The 16,141-nt window shown below is 39.2% G+C and overlaps 1 protein-coding gene across 15 annotated transcripts in view; it reads right to left on the bottom strand.

Moving 5' to 3' along the window:
• The window catches only part of NCOA2 (nuclear receptor coactivator 2), a 259,281-nt gene that overhangs the window by 25,398 nt on the left and 217,742 nt on the right, over window positions 1-16,141 (bottom strand). For all 15 annotated transcript variants that reach the window (XM_073330891.1, XM_073330882.1, XM_073330888.1 and 12 more), the window contains 4 exons: window positions 9,288-9,498; window positions 4,846-5,052; window positions 2,022-2,237; window positions 962-1,091 (listed from right to left, as the gene is read on the bottom strand). In XM_073330891.1, the coding sequence (XP_073186992.1) occupies window positions 962-1,091; window positions 2,022-2,237; window positions 4,846-5,052; window positions 9,288-9,498 (764 nt within the window). The remainder of the gene's footprint in view (window positions 1-961; window positions 1,092-2,021; window positions 2,238-4,845; window positions 5,053-9,287; window positions 9,499-16,141) is intronic.

The raw sequence follows: 16,141 nt of genomic DNA, 5'->3' as shown, positions 1-16,141 counted from the left end.
AAATAGTCACAGGCTACGTTCTTTTCCCCGGGCTTTCAAATCATTCCTCAAAATTCACTTCTTTCGACTTATTTCCATGCTGATTTCCTTCCCTGTGCTCCTCTCCTATCCTGCCCTATTTCACTCTCAATTTAAAAATCTGTTCCTCTTTCATCTGCACGTTCTATGTTTATTTAATTTACACTGTAAACCTTTTCGTGCCAGAGAATGTGATTTTTTAAAATCTCTGTAAAGCCCCATGCACTGTTATGGCACTATATGAAATGTATAGTAACAAATAAGTAAAAAGATATGAGTTTAATATGTACTGATCAGACTGTAATCGTGCATTTGGTACTGCGGAAAACAGACTGAGGTTATTTAACCCAGGGAGAGAGAGACTTTCAGTCTTGCTTCATTTTTCCTCTCCTGCTCTTGACAGGATTCTAGCCCGATTAAAACAAAACATACACATAAAAAAAAACCTCCCCAAAAGTTGAAAGGTGATCTACACTAGAAACAGTAGTACCCACATATAGAGCAACAGACAGCAACATTATAGTCGCTACTCATGGTAAGCCACTAATGTAAATAGGACTCAGGCATCTTTTCCACCTGTTCACCTACAAGTTTTCATGACTTGATGGTAAAAAATGCAGAGAGTCTTGCCTATATTAATTCTTGCACTATTTCCATCACCTGTGCTTCTGCACCACTGGTGGGAGTTGATGTAATATGGAGGCATACATTCTTTCAGTGTACACATGGCCTAACCAGCAGAAGGAGTAACTGGAGGTAATGCTGAGTCATGAATGCATATTGTAGGCATATAAATGTCAAAAAAGCATAAATCGACTATTTTGTTCCCTGAAAGCATGCACTACATACATTAAAAGTGTGTTTGTTCCCATGAAGCTCACAAAATGTGGATCTCCAAGTTTTCCTGTAGAATATGACTTTTTGATTTGCCAGTAAGACTGACCTGTTCTGATTACCAAAAGATGTCTGATCTATAGGCAAGATGCTGTCCGGCCACGGTGCGGTCTGATTCGGAGGAGCTTGCTGTTGGCTGTATTGAGGTCCCCCCATATTCATCTCCAGTTCAGATGGCCCTAAACAAGAAAAAGCAATCAAACATCTGTAATAGTGAAGGGCCACTACCTTACTGTTTCAGAGTAACAGCCGTGTTAGTCTGTATTCGCAAAAAGAAAAGGAGGACTTGTGGCACCTTAGAGACTAACCAATTTATATGAAGTGAGCTGTAACTCACGAAAGCTCATGCTCAGATAAATTGGTTAGTCTCTAAGGTGCCACAAGTCCTCCTTTTCTTTTTACCTTACTGTTGGTGCTTTCAAATAAGTTATATTTGCTTTGAGTGAACAAAAAATTGTCAGCATCTTCATTTGTAAAGAGGCATGTAGACAATAGATCTTTTGTCTCAGTTTAACCATCATTCCAATTTAAGACTTTGCTTTCTTCTCGTTGCACTTTAACAATTTCAAAGCATCATGAAATTACTGGTCAATAAATCTTTCACTTTTTTATGTTTAGCATACATCAAAAGAACTCTGCAAATACAAACTGATGAGTATGGTGCTACATTTGAAATGACATAACAAATGCAAATATGAACAAAGACTAGTGCAAAGGGTATAAGCATTCTACATGCAATCTGTATCCAAAGGTGCTTGCTTTAGTACTGACCTAGCACAAAGGAAGTGTTAAAATATATATTTTCTTTTAGAACCTTATTTCTTCATAAACTAGAAAATTTTCCTATCCTATTCCTTTGGTCACATATCTCTGTGCGGCTAAAGAAAGACAGAAAAACTGTCGACATAGTGACAAACATTAAAATACACACCTTATACAGGCTCTCTCCTCGTTGAGCAGGATATTTCCCCTGTATGCTGTAGGGAGCCTCTAACTTGCTCAACACAATTTAAATCAAGTCTATATTTGAAGCTAGATGTTACCTTCTACCTAATCATACAAAGCAGTAATTGCAAAATAATATACTACAGTAAGGCACTGGGGCTTACCCATATTCATGACCTGAGACTGAAGCATCTGTCTTGGGCCTGGCTGGCTGCTGGGTCTCATAGGAATGCTGGCTGTTGGGTTACGTATCATACCTCCTTGGATTGGCCTGTTCATGGCACTGGTTGTAGCAGCACAGGTTACCCTCACAGCAGAACCCTGGGCACCCCAGTCTCCAGATGGCATTGCAGGCCGAGGGGTATTACCACCAACCATTCCTGTATGAAATCCAAATACAGTGAGACCCAGAAAACATCTCCAAATATTCCTGTTGGTTGATTAGCTTAATTTTCCAGAGAAAAATGTACTAGTTTGTCAGGTTTTATTCAAAGCAAATTATATTTCAACTGCCTGTTCAGACATGTAACTCTGCAGGCTTGTGCATTTTGCTGTTCAGTTGAGGAACTGGGGACTACTGCAGGTTTTACATGAAGGTGACCCTTTTATCATTTCTGAAAAGCTGTTAAGCGTAAGTGTTCCCATATGTACTCCACAACAGGTGCGGAGGGTGTGTGGATAACCCTGACTTCCTTTCTCAGGAAATGGATCATGTTTGCTGGCATACATGTCAGCGATTTGCTTTTCAAGTCCTATGTGAGAATGTGAAGATCTGGGGAACAACAAGTTATTAATATACATTTATAAACAACAAAAATGTAAATATTAATTCTTATTTAACACTGATCTTTTGAAAATTCTTGTCATTCATAACCACGAGCCTTCCTAACTACAAGACTTACCCGGACAAACTTGAATCAATAGATGGTGAAAGGAAATTACTCACAGGAACTTTCTGATACTCGGTGCAGTTCATTACAGCTATATTAGGGGAAGTCCTCCTACACCTACTGTAAACCACTGATATAATTTATTTACACTTTAAATTTATAGGCTTAGAGTACTGTACTACTGTGGTAATCAAAAAACTAAAACTTGTAGAAATACAGCATTGGTAATCATTTCAATACTGTATTAATATAGGAAATGTTGGCTCAGCTCAGATGGCTGGTCTCGCTAATCTGGTACTCTGAATAATCAGTGGCCAGTGCCTTCAGAGGGTGGTAAAAATAATAATTCACCAAGCCAATTGTGCAATGCAATATGTTGATGGGGAAAAGTCCCCCCCCCCCCCCCGATCCTTGTAGGCAATCAGCTTTCTACCTGAAGTATGAAATTTGCTTCCATATGACTTATGGTTTTTTTTACATCTACACAATTCTATCAGCTGAAACACATGGCAAACTAGCACAAATGGCAAGAATACGGATGGCATGCTCCAACATGCATGCATAGTATGGAGAAAAGTAATTCCCCTGAGAGTCTGCAAGACAATCCCTACACTGCTCTACAAGAATCAGGTATTTTAATTGCTGGCACAGTAGTACAATTTGCATTTCCTGATATTGATACAAAATGAATACATAACTGACCTTTTGCTGTCAACATTTAACATGCTTTATACCATTGGTTCTCAACCAGGGGTCTAGGGCCCACTGCATGGCCTGAGATGGTTTCAGGGGGTCCACCAAGCAGGGCTGGCATTAGACTTGCTGTGGCCCAGGGCAGAAAGCCGAAGCCCCTCCGCATGGGGCTGAAGCCTTGGGGTTCCAAGCCCAGCCATCCAGATCTGAAGTCAAAACCTAAGTAACTTAACTTTGCAGGGCTCCCTGTGGTGTGGGACCCTGGGCAACTGTCCTGCTTGCTACCTCCCAATGCTGGCCCTGCCTTTTATATGCAGAAAAACAGTTGTTGTGGCACAGGTGGGCCATGGCGTTTTTATAGCATGTGGGAGGGAGGGGAAGGGGGACTCAGAAAGAAAAATGTTGAGAACCCCTGCTTTACAGCATCTGACTATTCAGACTTCTTAACTGGAATTTCATACTTCATAATCGTAAAACGTATGGTAACTGATGTAAGTAACTAAACAGAGACACTTCATCCAACTTTTCCAGTAACGTTTTCCCCTCTGGTAACCTTTGTAAGGTTTAGAGACAACTTACAGAAATAAGATCATTATAGACATGGCACAATCAAAAATAAAGTTTTAAAAAGGTAAATTCATTACAGATTTCTAATGCTTCAAACAAAACCGGGTTACCTGATTCAAAAATTAAAAGTCATAAACCCTGTTTCTTTTACGTAAAGTGAATTTTAATGGCCATGAAAGTAGGCAAATGGACAGCACCAGAGACAGAAGTTCTGTTTTTAATCATGGAACATACATAGTATGGGCAGCAATGTCACCAACATGCCTGAAATTCTGTTCTGGAGGTGATATTTCTATGATGGAGAGGACAGCTCATTCTCTGTGGTCATTTAATTCTTGACGAAAAAGGGTGCCATTTTGCAGCAGATACACCAAACTATTAACAAATGGACAGAGATCACCAATTCATTTCACACAGACCACTGAAAAGCCAAATGACTTCTTCTTTGTTTGATTTCTACCAATTTTGGTGACATCTGAACCTGGAAAGCTGATGTGAAAGAGTCCCTATTCCACTACTAATCCAATAAGTCTAAGTATCTCCACCCATACCTTTCACATTGTAAGTGAAAAGCACGTATTCTTGTGCACCACTTAATCAACAAACATTCTGAAGTAGTCCAGGGCAAAGCTGATGTGCCACGATGGTTTGCTGTTTTATCGTTAACTGTCCACTATGTGAACCATTTTGCAGTCATTTGATATTTTCCATTCAGGTTGTGCTTTAGATACATACAGGATGCATCTGTAATGATCCCTACCTTGATTATGTTACGCATAAATATATGCAATTAATTAAATAAGTTAACCAAAACAGGAAACGGTATTTGAATTCTTACCTGTGCTATTGTTCCCTAGAGTTCCTTGATTTCCTATCATCCCTTGACTGCCCATCATTCCTGGCTGAGGTATCACTGAATATGGACTACTGTTTCTTATTGATGGGAAAGGTCCTGAACCTGATGGATTTTGCAATGTGATGTCGAGTGGTAAATTCTGGTTTGGTAATAACCTGCCCAGCTGCCCTGCCCGTGGGTTATTAAAAGCTAGACAAGAGAGAGAGGAAAAGCGAAAAAAACAAAGTTACATGACTAGAAACTTAACTTATAAAAATACACTCTTCAAACAGATGGGTTGAGATATACAGCGTTACATGCGCATATCACTCTGTAGCTGTATTGGATATGCCCCATCCAGACAGCATTACAAAAATTGCGATTACTGATGCAGGTACTGATTTGTATTTTAAGTAGTAAATGGTGTAAAGTTAAAATAATTTCCTGAAGTACAACTACAGCATACGTGTACTACCAGGTGATGTGTGCTTCACTGCCAAACAATCATATCCCTAAACGGGCTTTGGCTGAAAACAGAAGTACAGGTGTCAGCCTGAAGCAAAACTGTTATGAAATTCAGAGTTGGATAGGCTTCACAACTTTCCCCATGTAAACTGTATCCCTGAAGAAGGCACTAAAATCCCTGAAGAAGGCCTCTGACTGTATGTGGGTCATTTCCTGATACCGTTACTATCCCTCCTTACATAGATTCTTTACATTTTTTGCCATCAGTTAACACCTGTACTTTCAAGGTTCAGTAACAATTATTTCAGGCTGAAGTCTTAGTACTATACCACCAGTGACAACAAAACTACCAGGAAAATAGTTTTCCTTAAGTTCACTTTTATCTACTTTAACAAGTACATCTGAATTTCAAGACATTCCAACACATCCTATTTCTTAAAGAAACATACTTGCCCATTACCCCACCTTTTTTGGGAATCTATTCCTCTGCCGAGACTGATTTTAAAAGAATTTTTGCTTTAAAAATCAGCCTCAACAGAGAAAAATGCATATAGGTTTTATTAGAAAGGTGAATGTCAACTCTTCAAAAGAAAAGTTTCAGAGTAACAGCCGTGTTAGTCTGTATTCGCAAAAAGAAAAGGAGTACTTGTGGCACCTTAGAGACTAACCAATTTATTTGAGCATGAGCTTTCGTGAGCTACAGCTCACTTCATCGGATGCATACCGTGGAAACTGCAGCAGACTTTATATACACACAGAGAATATGAAACAATACCTCCTCCCACCCCACTGTCCTGCTGGTAATAGCTTATCTAAAAGCTCACGAAAGCTCATGCTCAAATAAATTCGTTAGTCTCTAAGGTGCCACAAGTACTCCTTTTCTTTCTTCAAAAGAAAGCAACTGAGGGACAGTTATTCTTTGAGAGATTTTTTAAAGGATAGCAACTACTTCCTAGTATCTAATCAAATGGTTCCCAGCTGTGCTCTGTAGACTCTCTTGCTGCTCACGTGGTACTGGCTCTTCCTTTCTTGTTACCTGCATCATGCATATACTGCTAAAATATATTAAATATTTTCCTAAAATTATTTTTCCATATAAACATTTTCGGCAACTGCCCCAGGGACAGTTTCTGACTCTGGATGGCAAGAAGTCATACACAAAACAACTTCTTTATTTTGATGGAACCACAATACAAGAAAGCTAGAGAACTTATTTACTCCAGACTATAGTACAGACACTTATAAATCTTAGAATTCAGATGAAGTATTATTAAGCTAGTTTAAAAAATCAGAAACATCTTACTACAAAAGGTGTCTAACTTGTCTTTCCTATTTATTGTGTCATGACAGGAAGCACCTGTGTGAATTATTTTCTTCTGATGTTTTAAATTCTTTGCAGTAAACTCTTTTGTATAAACCTAAGGTGAGTCAAAACTTTGCACACAATACCTCACTCCTGAGCATTAGGTCTTGAAACACCATATTTAACATCAGTACAAACAAACAAACCAAGTCTGGTTACCAGAGAGACCAACCGACCTTACTGATTTAAAATGGGTGGGTACCACAAAGTCCAACTCAGAACTGAGCCAAAACCTGATTTCAGTAGCAACCCTAGGACACTTGCACTCTGAGCCAGCAAAGGCTTCAAATAATGCAAACGTGGAGAGAGTTGTTATGAATGCAGCTTTATAAGTAGCCAATGATCACAGAAAGGAAACAGGGGCAGGTCAGAAGGACAAGGTGGCTAAGGGAATGCGATCAGACTCAAACTATATGTCCTATTGTTAGTCAGCCACAGGGAAAAGTTTTAATGGAATTTTCTTCCTGAAAAAAGTTGCTGGATCAGGCAAATTCTAGTGGCTACAGTCAATTTTTTAAAAGTAAGTATCAATATATTCTTAAGTATTGTAACAAAAAGCCTCAATAAAACATTACAGGCAATTTCCAGAGTCTGAAAAATAACTAAATGTTTTTATTAAAATAAAAGCTGTTTTGGAATTGAATATGATTTAACACTGATTCTGTATTACTTTTGTAGGTGTTTATGGCTGGACATTAAAAAGGGGAATCCACTCACTATTTCAGCGCACATGTAATTTTCCCTATAATACTTAAACTGCAAAACTAGGCAGATGATTCTATGGGACACTGATGCAAGAGCAGGCTGGGGAGAAAACATATTTTGTGATATTACTGGGTAAGGAAAACAGAGCTGCCTGGTTTACAAAACTACTTGCCAAAACCCAGTATGACTTCCTGGCTCACAACTGCTTTGCTGTTGTGCTATTAGGAGCTCTGGCAACAGACTTAAAAGGTGCAGGTGTGACTGTTTCCAATGTTCCTTTCTGCAATTTAATACACAGAAACACAGCTTAAAATACCATTTTATTTACATTACTAAGTAGAATCAAATAATAATAGTATCTAATGTTCCTGTGAATGAAACAACTTTGGTACTGCATAAAGTTTGCGCAAGTCATGTCAAACACATGATTTGGCCCAAATAAGAGCTGAAGGTAGTGTGATGTCAAAAGCAGACTTTGAAGGGACAAAAGATTAGTGGTCTTTGATTCTGGGTCCTCATCCTGAGATACCTTAACTTCTGAAAATTTAGATCTTGGCTGGGAGAACCTTTTGGAAATGAGCCACTGCACCTCCCTTTAAAAAGAGGTCAGGTAAGAGGAAGTAATGTCAGCCAAGGCAGACAGTTAACTCAGGAAAGCCACCAGGTGTCTGGACCACATGGGAGGGAACTGTCAGACCAGGTCTCACACAGGACTCTACTGAGACTCAGGAAGCACAAAGACTTCTCTTTGAATTATATATTGCCTAGGATAGTCTTCCTCCACTTACCAAAATGAGTATATTTAACATATACACTGTTTAAACCACATCCACACCATGTCACAAACTGACCCAAGGCAAAGCATTCACAAGTACAAACAAAACGTTAGTCTTAGCTCATGAAAAACAAAATAAAGAACACATAATAATGTAAACTAAGAAATAAATTTGAAAATTGACTTCTTTGGCTTTTGTCACATAATATATCACATTTAAATTTAATGGTCAGTAGTGTTAAGTATATATCTAGCTTCTAAAAAAAAGTTTAGAAGGGTTAAAAATGTGAATTTACCCAACGGGAGATGCCATCGGTCTTGAATAGATATGTGTTTAGAAAGTTTACAAAAATCCACAGAATAGTTCCAGTTTATTAAATAAATGGGTATTTTAATAATATGTCTAAAAACTATATTTAGGCAGTATTTAGAGCATGCCCAGTTTATAAGGGTAAATATTTTAAGCTGGATTTAAAAAAAAAATCAAACCAAACCAAAAACCAGGTTTACCTCAACTTTCGTTTTCAATAACACTCCGACCTTACTTGAAGTATTTATTTTTCACAAACAGATAAATATTTCACTTACAACATGTAATTTCACTTATAGGGGACACTGTCAACTTGAAATTGAGTCAATTAAAAACAATTGGTTCAAATTCAGTGTAGGTATTACACTTGGCCATAAGTCCTGCTGGCAATTTTGTAATTTTGGAAGCACATTTTTCTATTTATTCTAATAAAAGCACTCCCCCACACCCTTTTTATTGTGAGAAACAGTAAAAACAACTATACAGAAAATGCTGTCAAATGTGCAAAGTTAACAGGCTGGAAAAAACAATAATATATTATTATTATTAATAACAATAGCAGGTAAAATATTTTCAAACAGACGTGTGAATTTTATTTTAAATTGAGTGTCCCTTTAACCCTTCAAAAGGGCACTGACTTTCAGCACAGTACAATATTTTGGTTCCAATTGATCAGGACAGCAGATGGTGCTGTTGGGTCACAGCAGATCTGAAATAGCTCAACTGTCTACTTCACAGCCTGCCAGCCCCTGGGGCATCATTGCAAAACCTACATTTTCATCTGACAATTTCATAAACTTGCATGACCAGTTATAACACAAACTCACTGCTCTGTGAAATCCTCATTGCTGGTTTCTGGGTTCCAACAGACGTGCCAGGGCTGTTTTCACCTGTAAGCTGCATGAGGTCATTGATGATGGCTTGCTTGTCGACTGATCCAGCTGCAGCCCCGGGCCGGGTATCTGGGAAAAGCTGTGGTAACTGACTATTCTGTAGATCATCCAGAATCTCCTCCAAGTTATCCAACTCACTGCCCGGCTGCAATGAAAATATAGCACAGGTTGTTCTTCATATGAACAGTAGACAGGATCCAATCATGGCTCTTAGAGCCTGTGGAGCACTGAGAGGAGGGTGAATACATGTAGTGCCTGAGAGGCATTCAGTATCATCTCCAGGGAGCCCGGTGAAGCGAGGGGGGAAGAGGGGACTCACTATACCTGTAGAAAAGGGGTAGGGTGCACTCTCTCCAGTGCTTACCACATACAGTCAGTTAGCCCAACCATCCCTATTTAGGTTACTTAACTGTGCCAAGATTCAGAGCTGTCCCTTGGGTACAGCTAATTGGGGTGACCACTCCAGACCCCATGTTTTGCGAGGTCCTGAGGGCTGGTGTGATTGACTGGCGCATTCGGTCCCAGAACTGATGGATTCATGACTTCCACCCCAGGCCCTGAACCCCTCTAGGGATGGCCCTGCCAAGGGAACTTCTCTCTCAGCTGAGGGTCAGGGGGCACAAGCAGCCACATTATGGCTGCCTCATGCACAAGTGAACTGTGTACTGTTCCCCCAGCACCAAGGCAGTTATAACTGGGGGGGGTGGGAGACAGAGTGTTCACAGTGGTGGCAAGGATGCTGATTTGTGTAGATATAACAAATAATAAACTCATCACAATCATACTGCTACTCTTTTTATGACTAAGACACACTATAGAAAAATTACTTTATATTTGACTAACAAACCCTCAATATTCATATTTTCCATGTTAAGCTTAAAAACTGAATACTGTGCATAAGCTAAACATTACAGCTTTGTAGAAATTAAATTGAAAATAAATTGGCAATAAAATGAAGTGCTGTATATTAAACAGCTGCTAATTAGTTACTAGATTTAGGAGTCTATCTTGCTCTAGTTATGCACACAACTCTCAAAAACATCCGTGGGAATTACCTATCTGCAAGCAAGCAGAGAACAGACCTCTAATTAGATTAAACACCTACAACAAAGTTCAGTTTACTCAAAAAACCTTCAGAAAATTAAAATCCAACAGACAAACACAAAGGTTGAACAGTGCATTTTTCTTGGAGGTGTCCATTTCATAGATTTTAGCATTGCTTAAATCCTTCTCCTCCATCCTTAAACATATGTAGTTAAAATTCTTCACACACTGAAACTTTGAAAATTGTTAAAAATTATGACCTCCTATTCTAGTATTTTCACCATGGAAGACTTTAAAATCTCTGGATATATTTTGTAACACAGCATATATATGAGGCTTCTATCAGGATCAGGACCTTTCTTAGGCATTGTACAAACAGAATACAGATGCAGTCACAGCAGCCATATGAAGGGTGGGAAATACAAAAACAGACACACACACACCCCTTTTACATACAATTCTTAATGCAATATTTCCCCCCTTACTATTCCTCCTCTAAATTATGAGCCTATACATCACTTATTGCTAGATTTCTTGTAGGTGAACCAAAAAGTACTAAACTCTTCTCCTCCAGTTCCCACCCATAGGCTTATAGATCAGTTTAGGGGGCAGGATCCACACAAAAGGTGTGGTGTGAAGGAAGGGGGAGTTAAATTTGGGAGACATAGACAGGAGCGTGGTCAAGGCTGGCACTGTTGGCCTGGCTGAGTGGGTGAGGAGCAATGTGATAAGAGATGGAGTATTAGGAAGGACGGCAGAGCTCTGAAGAGCCTTGAACTTGTTATGGAAGAAGTTGATGAAAAGATACAAATAGGGCAGGCAAGGAAGTTGATTTTAGAGGCTGCTTTTTAATATGAATTTAGGGGCAGGGAGGAGAAGGTTGAAAGAGTCATGGAGGGAGCAATGATGGGCATCATAAATATCAGAAGGATGATACAGTATTATTTTTGGGAATTAAGATATATGGCCTTCATTAAATAAAATTTGTGTAAACTAGGGGGGAAAGTTTTGCATGTGCAAGTTGTATTTTTGTTCTTTTAATACTCTGGCTACGATAATTCTGGGTTATACAACAGGCATAACAAAAGCTAGGGATGAAAACATTGGATCCAATTTAGTCACAAAATGTCACTCTTCCCTAGAAGATATTTTCATTTCCCCTGAGGAAGTGGCAACTAAAAACCTGGTAAGGAAAGGCCAACGATAACAGATGTCTTAGAACAATGCAACTAGCTAACTACCCCTTTTTGTTGTAGTGTAATCAGTGTTGCTGCTTTATTTTCACTTTTAACTGAGAACAGGTTTCAGAATTACCAGGCCAGTTTCAAAGAGAAAAACAAGACACTACTGTTAGGGCCAAATTCTCCCCACACATGCATACAAAAACTCTTTGATATCCACCCTCAAACGGCACCACATGTGAAGAAACTGGTGCACAAATCTCTAATTGTCTGACTTTCATAGGATTTCTCCACTGATTTTAATTCTGTACTCAATTTATTTCCTTCGTGGCCTAATTTGAACTTTAGGTAGGGTACAAGGCATACCTTAAACTCCCTATGTAACAACAATTTCAAAAGTGCTGTTCCTGATACAGCTCTGATGATCACGAGTGTGTCAAACTGTGTACACAAAACATATCTTTATAACAAAGCAATGACACTAAACCTCACAAAGTACTAACAGAGTCATGCTTAAAAATGGTCACAAGTATTTTACTAAGCACCTTTCCAGACAGTACTATGTGGATGAACAGTGTTCCAAAGCTGAAATTAACTTTGTTTTCATCCACTCCACTAATACTAACGTTTCTTTTGTAAAAATAGATGCTATTTTATCTTAAGCATTTAAACAGTTTCAAAATATATTGGTCTATAAGCACTACGGTATCAAATTTACCCCCCGCTACGTCCTTCCATGTATCTTAATGGAATTTAGATCAGGCCCTAAATGTTTCATAGTCAAAGTTTTTGTGGTTCCCCTCTTGTCTGCTGAGGGCAACAAGGCCAGGTTGCATTTCTTCTCATCATTCATGAGGCCAATATCATATTTCCCCCACCATCATGTGAAAGCAGTCAGTGGGGGCCTTTTTTAAAAATTGGGGTTTTCATGCTGGGAGGAACTTTAAAACATACAGTTCCTTAAAACCATAAAGATGGCTATTTATTAATTCTTTGTTTAGTATAGACAACATGCTCATTGCTGTACAACATACAAAAATAAAAAGTCTCTGTCCCAAACAGGTTATAAGTTAAAAGACACAGAGAAAGCAAATGATTGGGGAGTGAGGTTGGGAAGGAGGTAGAATACGTGGCGGGGGATGATTTAGGGGTGTTCCCATTTATTACTGTAACAAACTTACACCTAAGGATGCATACACTCATAAAATGAAGGCTGGGGAGCTAAGCAAACTTGGCTCTCTCTGTTCTCTCTCTCACCCTTCTTTCTGCCAGCAGCACCACTTCCCTTCTGCATTTCTACACTCTCTAAACACTGGAATACAACGCTTCGATCCTGCCGCCAGCCCATGCAGGAGTCTGCCTGATCCTCAACAGCCAGACTTCTTTTGCTGCCTTATACTTTAGAACAGAGATGCTTCTGAGCTCTACCAGGAAATCCCCACCAGGTCACAGGGAAGCAAGGGTCTAGCAGCAGGTAAGCAGAGCAGAGTAGGAAGGTAAACTGGACTAGGGGTGGGATTGACCCTGCCCAGGAGTCCTAACTCAAGTCCCTTCCTTTCCTACACAGCATTCCCCAGCATCTTTCCCTGCAAGCCAGGAACCTGGTGAGTCCCCGGGGCTTGTCCATATGGGGACACTCAGGAAAGTTAAGATGAATTAACTAAAGCTGTGACGTTATAGGCATAAGTTAGAGCACATTTTAACCTCAGACTCATAGACTTTAAGGCCAGAAGGGACCATCATGATCATCTGACTGACCTCCTGCACATTGCAGGCCACAGAACCTCATCTACCCCCTCCTGTAATAGACCTCTAACCTCTGCCTGAGCTACTGAAGTCCTCAAATCATGATTTAAAGATTCAAGTTACAGAGAATCCACAATTTACAACTGCAAGTGACCCATGCCCCATGCAGCAGAGGAAGGTAAAAAACAACAACAACAACAACAACAACACAGGGTCTCTGCCAATCTGACCCGGGGAAAATTCCTTTCTGACCTCAAATATGGTGATCAGTTAGACCCTGAGCATGTGGGCAAGACCCCCCAGCCAGAAACCTGGGAAAGAATTCTCTATAGTAACTCAGAGCCCTCCCCACCTAATGTCCCATCACTGGCCACTGGAGATATTTGCTGCTAGCATACCATTGTATGCAGTCTCATCAGATCAACCCCTCCATAAACTTATCAAGCTCAGTCTTGAAGTCAGTTAAGTTTTTTGTCCCCACTGCTCCCCTTGGAAGGCTATTCCAGAACTTCACTTCTCTGATAGTTAGAAATCTTCAACTAATTTCAAGCCAACACCTGCTGATGGCCAGTTTATATCCATTTATTCTAGTGTCCACACTGGTGCTAACTCCTCTCCCTCCCTGATGCTTAGCCCTCTGATATATTTATAGACAGCAATCATATCTTCCCTCAGGCATCTTTTGATTAGGCTAAACAAGCCAAGCTCTCTGAGTCTCCTCTCATAAGGTAGGTTTTCCATTCCTCGGATCATTCTAGTAGCCCTTCTCTGCACCTGTTCCAGTTTGAATTAATCTTTCTTAAATATGGGAAACCAGAATTGCACTCAGTATTCCAGATGAGGTCTCACCAGTGCCTTGTATGACGACATTTCCTTATCTCTACCGGAAATACCTCATCTGATGCTCTCGTTCAGATGATCTTAAACCTCCTCAAACTACAGAAAACTATGGCCACTTTACTTCTGAATGACAGCATCCACGCAGAGGTTTAATGCACTTTAACTAATGCTATGAAGTTAATGTTCATGAATTAATTTGTCTTAAGTTTCCTGTCTGTCCCATGTAGACAAGCTCCAGAAGATGTAAAACACCTCTGGACTTGTCAGAATTCTAAGGGTTAAGACTAAAAGCTTTACATGTACAGTATTTACTGTATCTTTTTCTTTTATCTTTAACCTCATTTCCTACTCGCAAAAGTCACTGCTTGATAAATTAAATATTTGGGTCCCTCACATTCTATCTCCTCCATCTTTTGATCCTTTGGGACTGCCATGACATAACAATGTAAAATTTGTGGCAACACAATCCTTTCTATAGGAACAGACTAGGTCATAGGCCTATAATGACAACTGCAGGGCCAAGCGGGAAGGGAAGCATGCACGCTGCCATTGAAGATATTCATGTTTCATTGAGGGTTTTCTCAGCTCACAGGAAAAACAGTAACACATTCTTCCATACGGATGCTGTGCCTGGGTCTCCGCATTGTGACAGGATCACAACAGTGTAGCCTTGGCACCACCTGTCCCTAACCCTTAAATCCTATGTCAGGTTTGTTGTCTTCTGTCTTTCTCATGGTGGCATGTTAATCTTTTTAACCTAATCTCTTATAATTCACATCCTACCAGAAGGATGACCGTAAGTAAGGCTGGAAATAGGTTTTCAAAGCTGTAAGTAATAGGTTTCAGAGAGGAGAGGCTCCCCTTTAAAGATTTAAAAGTTTGAAACTGAAGCAAAAAGTTTTTCAATAGTTGCAGCCAAGAGGTGAAAAGATGGTTTTGGTTAAGGAAGAGGACTGGGACTCGTAAGCTTTGGGCTCATTTCCTGTGCCTTGTGATGATCAATTTGTCAATGTTTATGAAGTTTCCTGATACGAGTGATGGAGACTACACAAGTACAATATCTATCTAAAAAGAGAGACAAGTTATTTTGGCTGATTAGTATGTGCAGTGAGGGAGAGACAATGTGGCCCACTGGTTAAAAGAGGGGACTACAAATCAGGTGAGCTGGGTTCTATTTCCTACAATGTATGCCAGCGGTTTACTTTGGGACATTGGATAAGCCACTTCACTCCTGCGTGCCTCATTTTTTCTTTTCAAAGCACTTTGAGGGTGTATCATGAAAGGTATTTTATAAATGCAAAGTACCTTGTGCATATTGAAAAAGTCAACTGTTACTGAAGGACACTAAGTCTTAAAACAATATTTGAAGATCTGTGCATATTTGCATATTTAATTACAATAGCAAATAGGAATTATCTGATAACCTTGTTTTTTAGGGGCTCATCAAAGATTTGTAATGAGCAGTTTTAGTCACACACATATAGATGTAATTAGCAACTATCTTAACTCCTTTGTAGCATTTTAAACATTGTCCTCAGATTATTTGAGGGACTCAAAAAGGTAAATATGAAAAACACCTAGATGTTGAAAAATGTAGTAATATTTATGATATAACCAAAATCTTTAATAAATTATTTCAATCCTAATAATATATCTAATCAAATGGTTTCTTTTTTTTATCATGGATTATTGAAATATTGCTCATATATCTAAAGTACAACATTTCTAGTTACATTCTGTTTTCATTTTCATGGAAAACTGTTCATATTTTGACATTTGTATAGTTTTAAACCTTAGATCAGCTTTATGGATATACTCTACAGTTCCTAGAACTGCCAGGATATTTTCTGTCTACATTGCTCCAGATTTGGAGCAGTCTGTGTTTTATCTAGTAACAGAAACAACAGAACTGTCTGAACACCTAATGCTACTCAGTAACAATAAATGATGCCTTATGAAAACCTTTTGTTTTAGAAA

The sequence above is a fragment of the Lepidochelys kempii genome, chromosome 2, assembly GCF_965140265.1.
Source record: "Lepidochelys kempii isolate rLepKem1 chromosome 2, rLepKem1.hap2, whole genome shotgun sequence".
Classification (NCBI taxonomy): domain Eukaryota; kingdom Metazoa; phylum Chordata; order Testudines; family Cheloniidae; genus Lepidochelys; species Lepidochelys kempii.
Note: the sequence above shows the minus strand (reverse complement) of the source record. Positions and strands in the feature narration are given on the sequence as shown.